This window comes from Ceratotherium simum, chromosome 25 (genome assembly GCF_057802395.1).
Source record: "Ceratotherium simum simum isolate JZ-2026a chromosome 25, ASM5780239v1, whole genome shotgun sequence".
Classification (NCBI taxonomy): Eukaryota; Metazoa; Chordata; class Mammalia; order Perissodactyla; family Rhinocerotidae; genus Ceratotherium; species Ceratotherium simum.
Genome location: NC_141924.1, coordinates 7,022,780 through 7,040,784, shown reverse-complemented (window position 1 = coordinate 7,040,784; position 18,005 = coordinate 7,022,780). Strand labels below are relative to the sequence as shown.

The following is an 18,005-nucleotide window of genomic DNA, read 5'->3' as shown; positions in this document are numbered from 1 at the left end:
CAGAATCCTCAAAAGCTTGGGAAATGGTGGCACTGGCTGCTGCTAGATCTAAGGGTGAAAGAAGGCTGGAATAAAGAGGACTGTTTGAAGGTGTCTTTGAAGAACAGTTAGATCTTTAGGTCCCCTCCCTTTCTCTAGCCCCTGGGTGATGCCCTTCCCTCATTCGGACAAATATCTGGGGTTCAGCTCTGGAGAGCGCTGGGCGTGCCAGGGACAGCGGTGAATGTCGGTACTCGGCTGAAACAGGTGGAGACTGAGTGCTGAATGCAGAGAGCTCCCCCAGTGCTCCCCCCAGCTGAGCTCCCAGAAACTGGGAGCCAGACTGCTACCCTCCAGGAAGGGACTGGAGGACCCTGGGGAGTCTGAACCAGTCCAAGAAGAAAATCCTAAAGATACTGACAGTCCAAGAAGTTCTCAGCATTATTCACAATGGTCAACACTTGGAAGCAACCTAGGTGCCCATCAAGGGACAAATGGATAAAGATGTGGTATATATACACAATGGAATACTAGTCAGCCATAAGAAATGATGAAATCCAGCCATTTGTGACAACATGGATGGACATTGAGGGTATTATGCAAAGTGAAATGTCAGAGGGAGAAGGTCAAATACTGTATGATCTCACTCATTAAGTGGTAGATAATAACAACAACAAACACATAGAGACAGAGATTGGATTGATGGTTATCAGAGGGGAGGAGCGGAGGGAGGAGGGCAAAAGGGATGATTAGGCACATGTGTGTGGTGATGGATTGTAATTAGTATTTGGGTGGTGAACATGAGAACATGATGTAATCCATGCAGAAATAGAAGTATAATGATGTACACTTGAAATTTATACAATGTTATAAACCAATGTTACTGCAATAAAAAAAATTATCATTGAAATTGAGAGGTAGGAGAAGACAGTGCATTCTTGAAAGATGAACAGGAAGTTACAAAACTAGAACATTCAGAAAACAAAAAATAATCCCTTGGAAATTAAAAATAGGATAGCAGAATTGAAAAGCTCAGTAGAAGGCCAGGAAGAGAAAGTGGAGGAAACTGCACAAAAGGTAAAGCAAAAAAGCAGAATGTGAGAAAGTAGGGGGGAAAAGGAAGTTAGAAGAGCAGCCCAGGAAGGATTCTGAGTAACGGGTTCCAGAAAGAGAAGTGAGAAAACAGAGGTAAGGAAATTATCCAAAAAATAGTTCAACTTCTGAAAAATAAAGTCTATGAGTTTCCGGTATGAAAGGGCCCCCTGAGCGCTGGCACAATGGATGAAATTAGACCCTTGTAGAGGAATATTAGTGTGAAATTTCAGAACTCTGGGGACAAAAATCTTAAAATCTTCCAGGTAGAACAAAATAGGTTACATACAAAGGCTCAAAACACAGCCTGGGTCCATCCCGCTCATCAGCACTGTGTGGCTGGGCGACTGCGTGTTTTCGTGATGCTCAAGGCAAGGATCTCCAACTCTGAATTCTTAGCCAAGCATCAGTCAACCTTGGATAGAATGCAAGATTTCAAAAATGATACGTCCAATGCAGTCTTTCTCAGGAACTCCTGGAGGATGGGCTCATCACAACCACGGGGAAACCAAGAAAGGTGAAGGTGTGCCATCCAGGACATGAGGAGCGGGTCAGCAGAGGGGTCAAGGGCACCCCCAGGGGGTGATAAAGAGAGACCCCAGGATGACATGTGCACCAGGCCTGAAAGCAGCCAGTCCAGCTGGGAGCAGTGTGACTCCAGGGATGTACGGAGGGCTGTCGTCACCAAGATGCCAGCTGCCACTGTACTGCCTGTTTAAGAACAGAATCCCCAGTGAGTGGGGCCCAGAATCTTGGCCGCATTTGGCTGCTCTTGCTTACAGGCTCCTGCCACCCTGTTCTGTCCTCCATGCCCTGCTGCCTGGCTTAGCTGAGGACACTTGGTCTACCTCACAGAAGTGTCCACCTCTCTTCTTGAGATCTGAACACAGGTGCAGTGAGCTCAGAAGCAAGAAGACAGAACAGCCCATGCCTCTGATCACTGCCTGCTGAATGCCCACGCCACAGCCCTGCCAGCTGTGCCGACGGGGGAGCCTCACCCCCACCTTGCCTTCCCACTGCCCCAGAAGGGGCTCTTGTCAGTGCTCGGGGAGGCGGAGACCAGTCTGTGCCCCACAGGCTCGGCTCAGTTTACCCTCCTGGGGTCCTCCTCTGGTCTGGCCATCATGCCCACTCTCTCCAGCCAGGCGTGTGCTGCCCCTCAGCTGTTCAAAGCTAATCAATATAGTGCTCAGGGAAACATACCTAGGTGGTATTAATAAAACCCCAAAGGAAAGACACGTCATGTTCAACCCAAAAGTCAAGAGGAGGTGACCCTGGGGTGGTGGGGAGGGATCACCGAAGTGGGTACCAGGAGGCCCCTAGGGCCCTGGGCATCTCTTCATTAACCTGGGGGGCAGACACCCGGGCGTGTTTTTATTGTTGTTTTAAAGGGCACACAGGTGTTTGATACACATTTCCATTTGTATGGAACATTTCGCAATTAAGAAAAACAATGTAGACAAATGTTTGTTAATGTAGAAAGAGGTTTCCGATTTGTCGTAAGACCATTTACAAATTGCAGAACCATTTACAGCGTGAAGTCATTCTTGTAAAGGAACGTGTGCATATGCTTAGAAAAAGGCATGGAAAAGCTCACAAAAGTGTTGACAGTGCTTTGCTCTGGGAGATGGGAGAGTGGGTGACTTTGTTTTTTCTTTTTTGTCTGTATTTTCCAATTCCTTTACAATAAATATGAATTACTCATGTAATAAAGTAAACACATAAATAAAATATAAGGAAATACTGTACTCAAATCACATGGGAATTGGGAGCCGAACGACGCAATGGTTAGGAGCGCAGGCCCCGGACTGCCTCCGTGTGAATCCTGACTCCGTCCCTGACGAGCTGTGTGACTTGGGGATGTCCCTTCACCTCTCTGAGCAGGTGAGGTGGGCTCAATCCTCTGGGGATGGGGGTTGTTTTCCATGCCTCCTCCCCGGATGGCCTGAGGCCAGGGGCTGGGTTTGCTTGTGCTGTATCCTTTGGGGTTCAGCCCGGAGCTGGGCACCCTGAGGTGCTCAGTATATCTGTCCCTTGAGGTTGGCACATGCCAAACGCCTGAGAGAGACTCCTGTGCTCAGTGCTGTGGAGTTCAGAGGTCACTGCCTGCTTAGACGGGGTTGGCACAGAGTTGGGGTCCTGGAAGAGGTTCCTGGGGTGAGGGTGGAGAGCAGTCAGACTTGGATATGTGGAGAGAACCAGGTTGGGGGTGAAGGGTGCTCCGGCAGGGGGACAGTGTGTGCAAAGGCACAGGGGTGGGAAAGGGTGGGATAGTCGGCCTGATCCCAGCTAGGTAAAAGGCTTGGACTGGATCCTAAGGCAGTGGGAACCAAGAGGGAGCATGGAAGGGACGAGGGGAGCTGGGGGCCAGCTAGGGGCTGTGGCTGCTGCCCAGAAGAGGAACAATGATTGCTGCCCGGGCTCAGGTGGGGTCGGGGGAGTTGCAGAGGAGGGAGGCAGAAATAATGGGAGGCTTCCAGGCACGACAGGATGGGGCGTCCACATCTGCGTCCAGACCTGCAGTGTGGACCCCTCGGGCAGTGACTGGCCCCTCTGAGCTGCAGGGTCTCATCTGCGGAAAGGGTGTGAACTTCATGAGGGCAGGGCCTTGTGTGTTTGTTCTCAGCCCCTCCTTTTGGCCCAGGCATGCAGCAAATATTTGGGGACAGACATCTCTGCCTCCCTGAGGGCCTAGAGCCCTGCATGCAGCGGGTGAGGCCAGAGGGAAGCCGAATTGCCTCCTCCCCACGGGTCTTCCCGGGGAGGCGAGTCTGCCACTCGGCCAAGCCATGGGCACCTCCTTACAGGAAGACGGTGACAACTGGCAGCTCCCCGGGGGGCGTGGCCAGACCAACTCCACTAGAACAGCAGCCACAGGGCCTGGGGCCACGTTACTCTGAGGGATCCAGGAAAATGTCTGAATTACTTTTAAAATCAGAAGAAAAAGATGAATAGAATCCAGCCTGGATTATACTTGTCTTTATACCACTGCAGTCAAAGGTGGAAGGGGCCCACGAAGGCAAAAATGCCAGGGACTAGGAAAGTCAGACTGAGGCCCCGGAGGCTCCAGGGCACTGCGCCCGGGGAGAAGTAGCCGTAGTTCATCCTGGCCCCTGGAGGACCACTCTGGACAATCGTGGCTCCTGTGGGCTGAGGGGCCCTGCAAGGCCAAGGCAACCCAAGGTGGCCGGGATGGGCCCTGGGCTGCAGAAATAAAGCTGCACGTGCAGATGAGGAGGTGAGGTGCCCACAGCCTGGAGCTGGACATGCGGGTCCCATCGGGGTGACCCTGGCACACTGGAGGCTACCTCTGGGCTGTGATGATTGCAGCCTCTACTCACCGAGTGGCAAGGGTCTGCTGGCGCCCTGCCTGCATTATCCTGTGGCGTCCTCATTAGGCCCATGGCGCTGTGCCCATTTTACAGATGAGATGGAGAAGGAGAGAACCAGCCACAAAGTGGCTGAGCCAGGACTAAGAGTGCAGCGCCACCTCCGGCCCTGGGCAGCAGCTGAAGGAACTAGGGCGCTCCTCCGGAGATGGGGGGCCAGGGCCACTGTTAGGAAGATGCTCAGGGCTTTGCCATCAGATGTAATTCCTCTCCCTGAGATGGGTCTCTGGTGCCCATTTTACAGACGGGAAAAGTGAGGCTCAGAAGAGAAGCGACGTGCCTGCGGACAGTGCGCCCCGCGCGCGGCGGTCACCGTGGAAGGAGCGCGGCCCGGGAGGCAGAGGCGGGTCTAGCTGGCGGGGCGGCCGCGAGGAGCTACCTCCGGTCCCGCGGCCCCGGGCTCCCAGCCAAGCGGGGCGGGGGTGGGACCTGGGAGGGGCGGGGCAGGGCGGGCTTGGGACAGCGGCCACCACCTCCGGCCGCGCAGTGCCCTTCCCGGAGCGGGTCCTGGTCACTGGTGAGTGGGCACGGGGCGCCGAGGGGGCAGCGGGCAAGGGGGCCCCGCGCAGTTGCCACCCCCGACAGCGCCCGCCCGCTGGCGCGGGGGTCGAGGGGAAACTGAGGCAGGAAGTGGCATGCCAGAGTCGCGAGGCGGGGACCCCAGGGGGCGACTGGGGGCAGCCCCTGGGGCTCGGCTACCGGGTCAGCCGGCGGGGCGGCGGGCGGCCCGGGCCCTGGCGTCCGCCGTCGAGGTCCTGCGCCGCCCGATTCCGGCGGAGAGAGGGAGACGCGAGGGGAAATTGGCCACCCTGCCCCGCCAGCCCCACCCCTGCCCCGCCCTGCCCGTCCCACCCGGTCGCTCGGGTCCCGCGGGATGCGGAGCCGCAGGGAAGGGCCAGACACCCCCCTCTCCCGCCCATTCCGCAGATGAGCAAGCCGAGCCCTGGGGAGGGCGGGTGAGACCTCGGGCTCCTGATCCACTTGAGACCCCCCCATTTCTACGGGAGGAAACCCAGGCCTAATTGGGGAAGTTATTTGCCCAAAGCGGGTTAAGGCCCTGCCAGTTCTCAGAACCAGGTTCCTAGATGCCCAGTCCAGTGCTCAGGGGCGCTGTAGCCTGGACGGGAGCCTGGTGTGAACAGAGCATCCTCTGGGACCTGCCTGTCCCCTGCCCCTCCTGCAGCAGAGCTCGGAGCACAGGTGGGAGGGGTGGTGGGGCTTCTACCTGTGAACACACTGCTGAGTGCTGGGGTCAGCCTCGCAGATGCCCGTGGCCTGGCCTGGGTGTCTCTCTGGCTTGCCTGCTAGGGCACAGTGGTACCTGGTACCAGCCAGGTGCTCTTGGACTGACAGCCAGAGGGGCAGAACTTGAGCCTCCCCTAGGGACAAGTGACTGAGTCTCTTGGGTCACGGGCAAGGAGAGGATGGCAGAGGAGACTGTGTCCAAGAAGCACCCGCCCAGGGCGCCTGGCACACAACAGGCCCTTGACCAAAATGCTGAGCCCCCAGGCTGTGGGCCGAGGGCCCCGGGTGCCTCTGTGTGCTGGAGCGGGGCCCCCCCTACAGGGCAGCAGGAAGCAGGTGTCCACTCCTGGGGAGCAACAGTGCTGGTCCACTGGCCATGGAAGGAGCCGAGGAGCAAGGGAGGGGAGGCGGGTGCCTCTTTCTCAGTCTCCAGATGGCTGCTCAGCACTCCAGAGGGAGGCCCAGAGGGAACCCTGGGCCCCCAAGGGAGCCCTTTGAACTGGGGGAAACTGAGGCTAACCCAGGGAGCTTTGTCTAGGATCACAGAGCCACAGTGGTGGAGAGGGGGTTTGAACAAGTGTGGTCTGTTTCAAAAGCGTTGCTTCCTCCACCGTGGCCCAGAGGCCGCTTCCTCTGCCCGGTGTGTGTGTGCATGTGTGTGAGTGTGTGTGTGCGTGTGTACACATTTGTGCCCAGCCATGACTGAACGACATCCGGCTGATCTGCCAGGACTGTTGACGGTGGGTCGCTCAGGGGTGGGTGAGGAGCTTGGGCTCACACGGAGGGAGCCTACTTTTTTACCATATCCACTTCTGCTTTTTCATTATTTTATTTTTGAATCTGTCTTTCTTTCATTTGTATTTTCTTTTACTTATTTTTGATTGTGCAAGCAGTGCCCGAATATGCTCTCTGTGTTTAAAAAAGTAGTCGTTCTCCATAAAGGAAATTGCCCCTTGTCACCCCCAGCCCCGCCCCATCCCTGGTTACCAGCTGGATGTGGATCCTTCCAGACCTGTTGTCTGTTCCATTGGATGCTTTCATAATGAAAAAAATTCGCAAAGGGTTTAATGAGGACGATTAGCTGTGAGTCATTAAAAAAAAAAAAGGAGCCTTAAAACAAGTTCCTGGGACAGTGGTGGCTTGAGGGAGAGCCTTCTGGCCAGGAGGGCTGGGACAGCCGGAGAGGGAGGGGGTCAGAGAAACGGCAAAGCTCCTTGTTCTGTTTCTGGGCAGCAGTTTCTGTCACCTTCTACAGGGAGGCCTCAGAGAACAGGATCCCCCAGAGACCCACTGGCTCAGCCCCACTACACAGGTGGGACGCAAGGCAGGGGAGGTGAGACCCTAGGGCCAGGAGTGAGGCATCTCAAGGATGGGAGATCCTGGGTCCCATCCCGGGGGCGAGGAGGGTTCAGATCCTCTAACTGCCGCCAGTGGGCTGAGCTGGGACCTGATGCCCGGTGGGGGCTGGGACATTGGCCCTGGGGCTGGAGAGAGTGAGGATCTTGGCCCTGACGGAATCTTCTGGCACTGGAACTCTGAGGTGGGGTGGGAGCGACCTGTGGGCCAGAGCCCGCCCTGGCCCTGCAGGCCTCTGGGGCAGGTCTTAAGTGCCATGCTTGGATGAGGAAGGAGGCTGAGAGGGGAGGCCATCTTGAGTGGCTGTGTGCCCCAGAGTTAAGGTCTGCAGGCTCCCAGCTCAGGGGTGGGGATGTCGTGGGTCTGAGAGTCACACAGACCTGGGAAGTTCTGTGACTCTTTGTGCCTCAGTTTCCTCATCTGGACAGTGGGAATAGTAATGAGTCCAGTGTGGAGGCTGAGAGGGCCGTGTGGCTCAGGGCCCCGAGAAGGGCAGCATCGGGTCTCCCCACTGCAGCCGCTGTGGAGGAGAAGTGAAGTAATGACCATCAGGATGAGCCCACCCTGGTCCCCAGCACATGCTCCACCAGGCACCACCCTGCTGCTCATTCCGCAGGAGACTAGAACCTTTTCCTGACCCCAGGTCCTGAGCCTCTGCTTTGCCCCCTTCTCGGCCTCTGTTTCGGAGGCACTGCCCCGTGAGAGGCCAAGGCCGTGCAGGCAGGGCCTTCTGGGAAGCCTTTTCATCTGCTAGTGTCCAGTGGCCGACTGGCTGACGTTTCCTCAGCCTTGTGTCTGCACCATGAGCCCGTTCTTCCCTCGGAGAAAAGGGGGTGAGTGGCCCCCAGCACTGATACTCATGGCCCCTCACTCGTCTGGTCCTCACTGAGTCTCCCCACGACCCCTAGAAGTAGGCAGGGCAGGTTACACCCACCTGACGTAAGGGAAACTGAGGCCCAGGGAGGCGCTTTGGCCTGGGGTCCCCAAGCAAATGGGAGGCCAGCCCAGGTTTGGGTTCTTAGTCCCTTTCTGAGGGAGAGAGATAGAAAGGGCAGGTGGGTGGCCTTGCCCCTCTGCCTGGGTCCCGAGCCCCTTGCTGGCCCTGGGTGCTCCCTGGCCCTCCTCGGCCCTCCCTGGTGCCCCATCTTGGAGCGGATCTCTCTCAGGCCTGCCTGGGCCAGCCGCCTAGCCCAGCCCAGCCCAGCGTGACTCAGCTTGGTGGGTCCCCCAGTCAGATGACTCAGGAGCCGGGCAGTCCCCCAGAGGCCCCCTGCTGGGCGCTCTCCACGTGGGCATCTGGCTTCCGTGTCTTCTGACCTTCCGGTTGCGCGGACCCCCACTCCCCTAAGCCCCAGAGGAGCATAAACACAGCCAGGCCCATGGGGACAGCCCGGGGTGGGGGCAGGAGCACGGGGCTCAGACCCTACTCTGTCACTGACGCTTTGGGGGAGCCACCACCTCCTTGGGGCCGTCCGTTTGTTCTGCACAGTGAGGGGACTTGGATGGTGGACTCCAGGGCCCAGTCGGCTGGCACAGTGGGCGAGTGCTGTGTGGGGACTTCCCAGCCACCGGCTAGTGCTGTGGCAGCATGACAGGAGCCCCCTGCCCACAGACCTCGGGGAGAAGCATGGAGACGCTTCAGTGTGGGCAAACCTCGAAAACATGTTGCTCAGAGGGAGAAGCCAGACCAGAAAGCGACATATTATATGATTCCGTTTACTTGAAATGTCCAGAAAAGGGAAATCCATAGAGAGACGGCAGACTGGCGGTTACCAGGGGCTGGGGAGGGAGGCGTGAGCGGTGACCGCTGATGGGTACAGGGGTGCTTTTGGGGGATGGAAACGTTTTAGCACTTGATATGGATGGTGGTTGCCCTGGGAGTGGACTGAACACCCCTGAACTGTAAACCTTAAAATGGTTAATTTTACATTGTGCGAATTTCACTTCAATTTGAAAAAATAGAAAAAAAACTGGACTGGAGCCACTGAGGGTCTGGGGTGGGAGTGATGGGGTGGAGGTGGAGGCCCCGAGGGGCCTTGGCGGCAGGCAGAGTGGGTGTGGGGCCGGCGGCAGGGACTGATGTGGTAACAAATATTGCACCTAAGTAGGGACTGTGCAAGTCACTGTCCAAATCAGGGTACTTCTTCTTTAATGTTCTATTTTGAACTCATTTTGGACTTACAGAAAAGTTACGACAGTAGTAGAGTTTCCACATTCCCCTCACCCAGCTTCCCTAATAACCCTGTGCCAGTGACCACAGACCTGGCTCGAGTCCCACCAGTCTTCCTGGTGATGTGTTCAGTCTGCCTCCAACCCCATCTGGGTCCCTCACTGCGTGTGGTTGTTACTTCTCCTGGTCTCCTGCAGTCGGTGACGTTTCCCTCCGTCTTTCCTGCCCTTGACACTTGTGAAGAGTGTTAGGGTACTGTCAGTTATTTTGTGGGACGTTCCTCCATCGGGGACTGTCTGAGGTTTTCTCATAACTAGACTGGGGTTTCACCTTTAGGGCCGCAGCAAGCCTGTCCCTCTCCGGGAATCGTGTCCGGGCTTCATGATGCCCATGTGTCTTACGCTGGTGGCATTAACCTTGATGTCCTGTAAAAGGGACACCTCTGAGAGTGAGGGGGGCCGTTCATTTGGGACAAAGTGGGCATAAACTGGGACTGTCCTGGGAAAAGGCACATATGGTCACCCTGGGGAGACCTAAGGTCTACCCAGTTCAGTGCCTGACCCCTGTTCCCCGGGCCTCAGTTTCCCTATCTGTATGTGAGGGTCAGTACGGTGTGAAGGCCCTCACCTGCCCAGCCCAGTGCACTGAGCATAGCTCACTATGGTTATCTAAATACTGTCCTCTTGCTGTGGATTCAACACATTTATTTAGCAGGCTGAGCAGGGGTTATGTTCCCATTGTGTAGCTGAGAAAGTGGGCTGAGGTGGCTGGGGCTCACTTGAGGTGACACAGCGATGAGCCGGCTGGGTGGCCGGGTCCCGGAGCTCCGGGTCCAGAGCTCCACACCCCCCTGACAGCAGCGCGGGCCCAGTGCAGTCCCGGCCCCGGGGGAGGTGGCCCTTCATACTGGGGGGAATCAGACTCTCACCTCCACCCCAGGAACAGTGCCGTGCACCCTGAGGCCACAGGGCCAGGCAGGAGGGAGGAGGAGGGACAGACACAGGAGCATTTACTGCCCAGGCCCCTGTGTCACAGGCCCAGCCCTCGGCAGGGTTCATCATCGCAGTTCATCTGTGCAGAGACCGCCGGGGCTGGGGTAACCGTCCCCCCTTCAACAGGCGAGGAAAGGGAGCGAGGAATCACAGTCACTAGGTGGCAGAGCTGGAATCTACCGGATGCCGACACTCTCTGATCGTTCTGTTTACAATGAGACTGTGGAGCTCCCTCGCAGGGCAGGATGCAGGACCACATTCAGGTTCGGGCTCTGCCTGGGCCGGGCATACAGCTGTTCCCCAGGAAATAGCTTTACGATTATGACGGCTGCTAACATCGTCATGGATTTGTTAGACTTTTTAAAATGCATATCTGTGTTATCTATTTTTTCTTAAAGTCAATTTTATATTCTGCTTTCTTCACTTAATGTTATGTTGAGAACAATTTTCACATTACTAGAGTCCTCAAAGCTGGATTTGGGGGTTGACCAGCCATTAATAGTCCCCGGCTGTTGGGCACTGAGGTTGCTTCTGCCTTTCATGGGGCTTCATGGAGCCCCAGGCCCGCAGCTGCCCCTTCCCCCCAGGGGTGGCCTTCACCCTTTGCTCTGAAGCCCTGGTGGCTCCCGCTGCCCCCAGATGGAGCACAGGCTCTTCCTTGCGTCTGCTCCTCGGTCCAACACCCCTCCAGCCTACAGCCACACTCACCGGCCTATTACCCCGACCGCTTTCCCCCATGTCCCTGTGTCCTTCCAGCACTGGCTTCTCCCTGATCCCGGTCAGGGGGCCCTTTCTGAGGTGCGTGCTCCTCTCAGGGCCTCTCCCGCTCTGCCCACCCTGGGTCCCCCGCCCCCACCCAGCAGGCTGTGCTGCAGGTTTGCTGAACCGAATGGGTTGTGTGGTTTCTTATCTCACGCAAACGGACACCCCCAGATTCTCCAGCTAGGATCAGAGTGTGTCAGTGGGAGCTCAGCCCCTCATTTTATGATGGGGAAACTGAGGCCCAGTCGGGGGTACTGACAGGCTTGGGGGTCCTCCTTGCTGTCTGTCTGGACTCGCAGCTGCAATGAGCAACTCAGCTTTCTGGGAGCCTCGTATGCTGCTCAGCGCCTAGTGGGTCCTCGGTGCAGACCTTGGGGCTGTGTGGCTGACGAGCCTGATGGGGAACCTGATGACTGGGTCCCCAGCCCTGGGGTGGCAGCATCCCGGCCTGAGACTGGGGCCTTCCTTGCCTGGAGCCCTGCCAGCCTCTCAGCGCTGCTGAGGGCCCTCGCTAGCCTTGAACTCTTGCTAACTCCTGTCCCTTCCCACCCACCACCTCAGTAGCCCTGAGTGTTAGGGTAGGAGCAGCTTTTTGACCTGGGCAGAGTCTGGCCCCAGAGTGCTGTGTGACCCCAGGCAGGCTGCTTTCCCTATCTGGCACACAGAGATTTTAGGGTGGGCCTGCTGGGTGGTGGTGAAACACCTGTGTACAGAGACACTCCCCCACTGGGCTGGGCCCAGGCAGGCAATGTTGATATCCCATTCTACAGAGGGGGAAACTAAGGCAGGCCCAGAGAGTTGAAGTGGTTTGCCTGAGGTCACAGTGAGTTAGTGGGGAGCCGGGATTTGAGCCGAGCTCTGTCTGATACCAGTTGTTGAATGAATGAATGATGAATGAGTGAATGAGAAGGACTAGAACATTAAAGCACAGGGTGTGGATGGGCGCAGGCCTTGCAGAGCCCCCGGCTGGCCCTCGGCCTGGGAGGAAGGGCTGGGAAGGCTTCTTGGTGGAGGGGACCCAAATTGGCCTTGAAGGAGGTGGCAGAGAAGAGGGGTCACTTGCCAGGAGACCCAAGGTCGAGGGTGAGGGTGAGAGGGCACAGGACCCCGGCAACTGGGGCTGGAGCTGACGGGGAGCTGACTGTGGGGATGGGGGCACCTCAGAGGCTCCTGCCAGTCAGGGCAGCCTCCTATGGGGGCCAGAATTTGGATGGAATTGTGTCCACTGGACCCTCCAGCTGGGATGGCAGGGCCGCCGGTGTGGACCAGCCCCTCCCTGCCTCGCACGTCTTTTCTGCACCTCCCAACGTTCAGTCAATCGATGGATCAATGAGTGACGAGGGGCTGGTAACAGACCCACCTCAGGACTTGCGGTGACACTGAAGGAGAGGATAAGCCTGACCCTGGGCCTGCACACAGTAGGTCCTCAAGAAATGCTTGAAGGGGCCTCCTCTGGAGCACCCCCACCTCTCACTCCAGCCCTGTCTTCTCTTTCAGAACCTTCCAGAACAGCAACTGCAGCAGCGATGGCCCTGCCCTGGGTGCGCGCCATGGCCTTCACGCTGGCGCCCAGCCTGGGGGGCTTCCTGAGCTCCCGCTCTGCCCTGGGAGAGGGCCTCCGCTGGTATGCCGGCCTGCAGAAGCCCTGGTGGCACCCGCCCCACTGGACGCTGGGCCCCATCTGGGGCACGCTCTACTCGGCCATGGGGTACGTGGGCTCAGGCAGCTGCGCCTGTCCCCCCGCCAGCGCAGGCGGGGCCGGGCCACGCTCCCCTTTACAGGGAGGCCAGGCCTCCAGAGTTTTAACTCCTTGGGCAGCGGGCACCGTTTCCGGCCCCGTTTGGCAAGTGAGGTGGGGAAAGCTGGAGACCTGCTGCTTGCACAGCTGGACTCCTCCCTCGCGGCGGCCTCCTGGGAGGGGCGGCTGGATGGCTTAACCCCGCGCTGGCATCCTGGCTGTTTTCACAACTCCGGGGTGAGGCCGGCTCTGTTCAGACGTGGGCAGCGTGGATGCTTCCGAGCTCAGTAGCAGTGACAACAACAACAATAATAGTAGCTGCCATTTGTTGAAGACCTGCCCCGTGCCAGGCTTTGTCTCAGTTAATTTTCACGACCCCCTGTTTGACAAGGGCCCTCCCATGGACGCAGGACTGGCCAGCAGGGACTCTGCCAGAGTCCCTGCACCAGAGCCTGGGAATTGCCATGAAGGAAAGGCAGTACTGCATGGGGGAGGGCGCCCCCGGTGGCTCCAGTCGGAACAGCACCCACCCTCCTGGAATGTTCCCTGCATGCTGGTTCTGCGCCAGCCCAGTGCAGGGTGGGACTGCAGGCGCCAGGCACCCAGCGGGCAGGTAGCAGAGGCCAGGCCGGGTGCCCCAGGGTCCTGATGGGAATAAGACAGTCCTCCAAACCTGAGTGTCCCCTGGGTCAGGCCCCCAGCAATTCCTGTGTCCTGCTTTCTCCTCCCCCATCTGAGATCCTGATAAAGCACAAATGTGGCCGTGGCCTTTCTTTTTGTGGAAGCCTGAGGAGGCTCCCTGTGGCCCTGAGAACGTCAACCCCTCACAGAGTAAGGAGCCTGGGCTCTGGCCCTGGCCACCTGGCTTCAAATCCTGACTTCACTTACTGACTGCTGGCGAGGACATCTTAGACAGTCACTTCACCTCTCTGTGCCTCTGTTTCTCACCTGTAAAATGGGGTGATCATGCTGCCCACCTCACAGCATTACTGTGAGGATGAAACCAGTTAATGCTTGGAAAGAGCTAGAGCAGGGCCTGGTGTGCGTCAGTGCTGGAGGGCATTAGCTATTATTATTGGTGGTGTTATTATGGCCCTGAGAGCCCCCGTGACCAGGCCCCCATCTGCCTCTCCAGCCTCACCTCCCTGCAGTCACACAGGCTGACTCAGGGTCCCACACCTGCCTCTAAGCTTTCGCATATCCTTGTTTCCACTCCCTAGCAAAATCCTACTCATCCTCTAAGGCCCAGCCCAAATGTCCCGTCCTCTGTGCAGTGCCCCAGGTAGGTTAGGAGCCTCCTCTTCCCTTGCTTCCCCTCTTTATGACACTGATGATGATAATAATGGCAAATATTTATTGTGTCCCACGTGCCAGGCACCACCTTAAGCACTATCCATGTGATAGCGCGAATCCCCACAGCGACCTTGTGAGAAACGAAGGCCCAGAGAAGTCAAGCAACTTCCCCGAGGTCACACAGCAGTCCGTGGCAGGGCATGCCTGAGCCATCACTGTGTTGTCCCAGAAGTGAGCGTGGCTCCCTGCCCTGCAGGGAAGCTCTTGGCCTCTTCCCCATCGATGCCCTGACTGGTGGCCTCTGTTTCAGGTATGGCTCCTACATGGTCTGGAAGGAGCTGGGGGGCTTCTCGGAGGAGGCCGTGGTTCCCCTGGGCCTCTACGCTGGGCAGCTGGCCCTGAACTGGGCATGGCCGCACATCTTCTTTGGCGCCCGACAAATGGGTTGGGTAAGTGTGGCCTTGGCCTGTCTCCCTGGTCCCTGGAGACAGCCCATGGAGGGGTGGCCCTCCCATGGGGCATCACATCCTACATGGGGTCAGTGTCTAAGGGTGGGGGTGAGGGATGCACATGGCTCATGTCAGTGTCTTCAGGAGCTCTTAGGGGATGAGTGCCCCCGGGTCCCCCCTCAGTGGCTTTTCCTCCAGTGAAGGAAGCATTGCGAGCTCTGACTGAAGCCGGGTGGGGTTGCCAGCTGGGGTTTGGGGGCCCCTGTATAGGCAGACCCACATTACACCTGGTGTGCGCACCCACATGGCATGGGTCAGGCAGGGGTGATGTTCCCTTTTTACAGATGAGAAAATCGAAGGAGAGAACAGGGGAGGGGCATGGCTGTGTCACTTAGGGCGGATGGAGTCTTCCCTCGAGTGTGGCTGGTGTGTGGGTGGCTGGGACACACCCCGTGGGTGCACTGAGCCTCAGGCCTCCCTCCCCGCTCCCCCCGTGTCTCCGCAGGCCCTGGTGGACCTCCTGCTGACAGGTGGGATGGCGGCAGCCACGGCCATGGCCTGGCAGCAGGTGAGCCTGCCGGCCGCCCGCCTGCTGTACCCGTACCTGGTCTGGCTGGCCTTCGCAGCTGTGCTCAACTACCGCGTATGGCGGGACAACCAGGGCCCGCGCAGTGGCCGACGGCTCGCAGAGTGAGGGTGTCCACCCTCCGAGGCCTGCGGCCACTGCCAGTCAGGCATTGTTGGCGGTGGTGGCCCTCATGCTTTCACGACCACCAGGCCTGCTGCTCTGTCGGGTCTCAGCCCAAGGGGCCACCAGGGGCTTCAGAGGGGGTCCGGGCTGAGCCCAACCAGGAACAGTGTCCTGTGCTTTCTGTACTGCTCCGAGCGCGCTCTCCGAATGTGTGATTTTTATAAGCGAAATAAAGTTTCTAACCTGCTGGCAGGGGCCTTTTTACATGGGTGGGCCTTCTGGCTGTGGGGAGAGTGAAGGTCTCATCCTACTGCTGGATCTGTCTGGGCTGCGTTATCCAGATGAGACTGCACCCGCCAGGGCTTCGCCACATTTCTTGGGACTTTCCCAAGACCACTCAAGAGGTGAGGTGGCCGGCCCAGGGTGCAGCAGTGGGAAACGCGCAGAGCGAGGAGCAGCCAGGCTTGAGCTGGAGCCCACACCGCTGTGCTGCTGCCTGGCCGGCACAGACCAGGCCCGGGCCCTGGGCTTCAGCTGAGGGAGGAGGGCCTGCCCACTTCCCACGCCTCCGGGAAGCTCAGCCCAGCCTCCTGAAGGGCACGGGCCCACAGTCTGACTGGGCCAATGCCTGGCTCTGCCTGGGCCCCAAGCAGAGCCCTCAGCTGGCCTCAGCTGGGGGGCTGGGCCCAGAGCTGGGGACACCACCTGACCTGCCTCTTGCGTGCCAGGACTCACAGCAGCCTCACCCCGCCAGGGGCAGCCCCACAAACACCCCGTCGGTGGGAGGGGATGTCAGCAGCAGTGAGGGCTGTGCCCCCATCCAGGAGACAGCAGCTTCTTGCTGGCCTGGGCCTGCCCAGGTTTGGAGGTGTCACCCCCGGCTTCTAGTTGGGTGACACAAAACCTCTCCAAACCGCGGTTGGGAGGAAGTGAGGCTGGCAGAGGCCTTGCACACAGGATCCTGCTGGAGTGATGACCTCCTCTCTGGCCATTAGTCCCATGTCCTGTGCCACACTCTGCAGTGCGGCCTCCTCAGACCAGGGCTTGTCCAACCTGCTGGGTTTTTTGTTGCTTGTTTCTTTTGTTTTTGGTTGTTGAGTAAGTTAATTGGAATTGGCAAAATTTTCACATTGAGAGATCTCACAGTCCTTTTGGCAGGCCGTGAATTTGCTGCCTTTCCCCGCTCCTGAACACAAACACAGCTTTGTTTTCCTGCCATACAGGACGGCTGAAAACTGACACACCAGGCTTGTGGCAAGGAAAGAGGTTTATTATTGAAAGGCAGCCAAACGAGGAGATGGGAGTCAAAACTCACATCTACCTCCCCAAAGGGAAAAAGGCAGGGGTTTTTATCTGGGGTTTTAGGTAGGGGAGGGAGAGCACGTAGCTGTGCTGGTTGGCACCTTTCCACCAGCCTGCATTTGGCCTTGAAGACTGAATTTCTTTTCCCTTGACTATCTGGACTTTTCTGGTTAGTTTTCATCTTCAGCCTGCGTTTGGCCTCGTGAGGCTGAATCTTGACATCTGGACCTTGACTTCCTGGGAAAAACGGCTCACTCGTATACCAAGGAGGGACAGACAGACCTGCTTAGTTTTGAACAACAGTTGATTATGCTGAGTATGCACAGCTGCAGTTAGCAAAGCTTATCTCCGAGTTTTTGCTCTGGGGAAGATTTTTTAACTCCTTAGTTCTCTGTTTCATCACCTCTCAGTTTGCCTCCTTTGTCCTCCTCTCCTCACATTGAGACGTGACACAACATTACGAAGAGCTCAGGGAGAAGATGAGCAGAGATGGCTGACTGCGATCTTCTGAAAGAGGGGGTGGCTCTTAGGGGCTGTAACCTCCCCTGCCTGCACTCAATTTGGTGGAATTTGTTATGCTCTGCAGGAATCCAGCAGCTTTGCAGCCGTGAGCACCTTGCTGAGCCCTCGGCCAGCACCCGTAGTTGTTCTGAGGCTCATGAGAGCGGAGGAGTCAGACGGGGGACTCTGCGCATCCTACTAATTTATTTATTTATTTTTTTTAAGATTTTATTTATTTTATTTTTTGCCCCCAAAGCCCCAGTAGATAGTTGTATGTCATAGCTGCACACCCTTCTAGTTGCTGTATGTGGGACTCGGCCTCAGGATGGACAGAGAAGTGGTGCCTCGATGCGCACCCGGGATCCGAACCCGGGCCGCCAGCATCGCAGCGCACGCACTTAACCACCAAGCCACAGGGCCGGCCCTACTAATTTATTTCTAAAGTTCTCCAAGACGGTGGGGGTGCCCCTCGACGTGACACAGGCAGACACCGTACATAGCACTTAGGTGTACTCAAGACTTCTGGAATCTTTTCAGAGGTGCCTATGCAGACTATGGTTTGTCCATCCCATACACTGTGGGTTTGTCCACGTCCAGGCACCTTCCACGTACACCCTCAACACGCATGGCCACAAGAACACCTGGACAAATGGGCAAGAGGATGCATTTTGCCATTTTTTTTGCTGGCTTTCTCACGATGCCTGCCTTGTTCTTCATTACTAGACAGCCTTCTCTCCTTTTCTAAGCTGTCGCCATCCACGAGGGACTTTAGGGTTCTGACAGTTTCCGTGTTGGTTCAATAGGAAATCCATACCTCACAGATTTATCGAGTCCTCCTGTCTGCACTGTCTCCTGGGGTTACTTCACGCCGTTGAGGTCGTCTTAAATCCGTGCATTTGCCTCCTTCTCCAGCCATCTGGCCATAAAGGATGCAAGACAAGGCCGTTCACACAGCCCCGGAGGGCTGGGCCGGTGGCTCATCAGCTCACACAGCCCCGGAGGGCTGGGCCGGTGGCTCATCAGCGTGGAAGCAACAGTGACTCTAG

The 18,005-nt window shown here is 57.4% G+C and overlaps 1 protein-coding gene across 2 annotated transcripts; it reads left to right on the top strand.

Annotated features, from left to right (window-relative positions):
• Window positions 1–4,898: 4,898 nt before the first annotated feature.
• Window positions 4,899–15,403, top strand: TSPO (translocator protein). Of its 2 annotated transcripts, none has more exons than XM_014793278.2 (4): window positions 4,899–4,977; window positions 12,483–12,693; window positions 14,327–14,465; window positions 14,971–15,403. In XM_014793278.2, exons 2-4 carry the CDS (start codon window positions 12,512–12,514, stop codon window positions 15,157–15,159), a joined length of 510 nt encoding a protein of 169 aa, XP_014648764.1. In that variant the 5' UTR covers window positions 4,899–4,977; window positions 12,483–12,511; the 3' UTR covers window positions 15,160–15,403. The 2 variants fall into 2 exon arrangements, with proteins under 2 accessions (XP_014648764.1, XP_087304912.1); XM_087448786.1 differs by lacking the exon at window positions 4,899–4,977 and adding an exon at window positions 6,379–6,445.
• Window positions 15,404–18,005: the final 2,602 nt, after the last annotated feature.

What these genes read in the sequence shown, in the direction of transcription:
- TSPO (XM_014793278.2), top strand. Translation starts at nt 12,512, where the DNA reads ATGGCCCTGCCCTGGGTGCGCGCCATGGCCTTCACGCTGGCGCCCAGC. An exon ending in ACGCTCTACTCGGCCATGGG is followed by an intron (nt 12,694 to 14,326) that starts GTACGTGGGCTC and finishes CCTCTGTTTCAG; the next exon opens with GTATGGCTCCTACATGGTCT. An exon ending in GCGCCCGACAAATGGGTTGG is followed by an intron (nt 14,466 to 14,970) that starts GTAAGTGTGGCC and finishes GTGTCTCCGCAG; the next exon opens with GCCCTGGTGGACCTCCTGCT.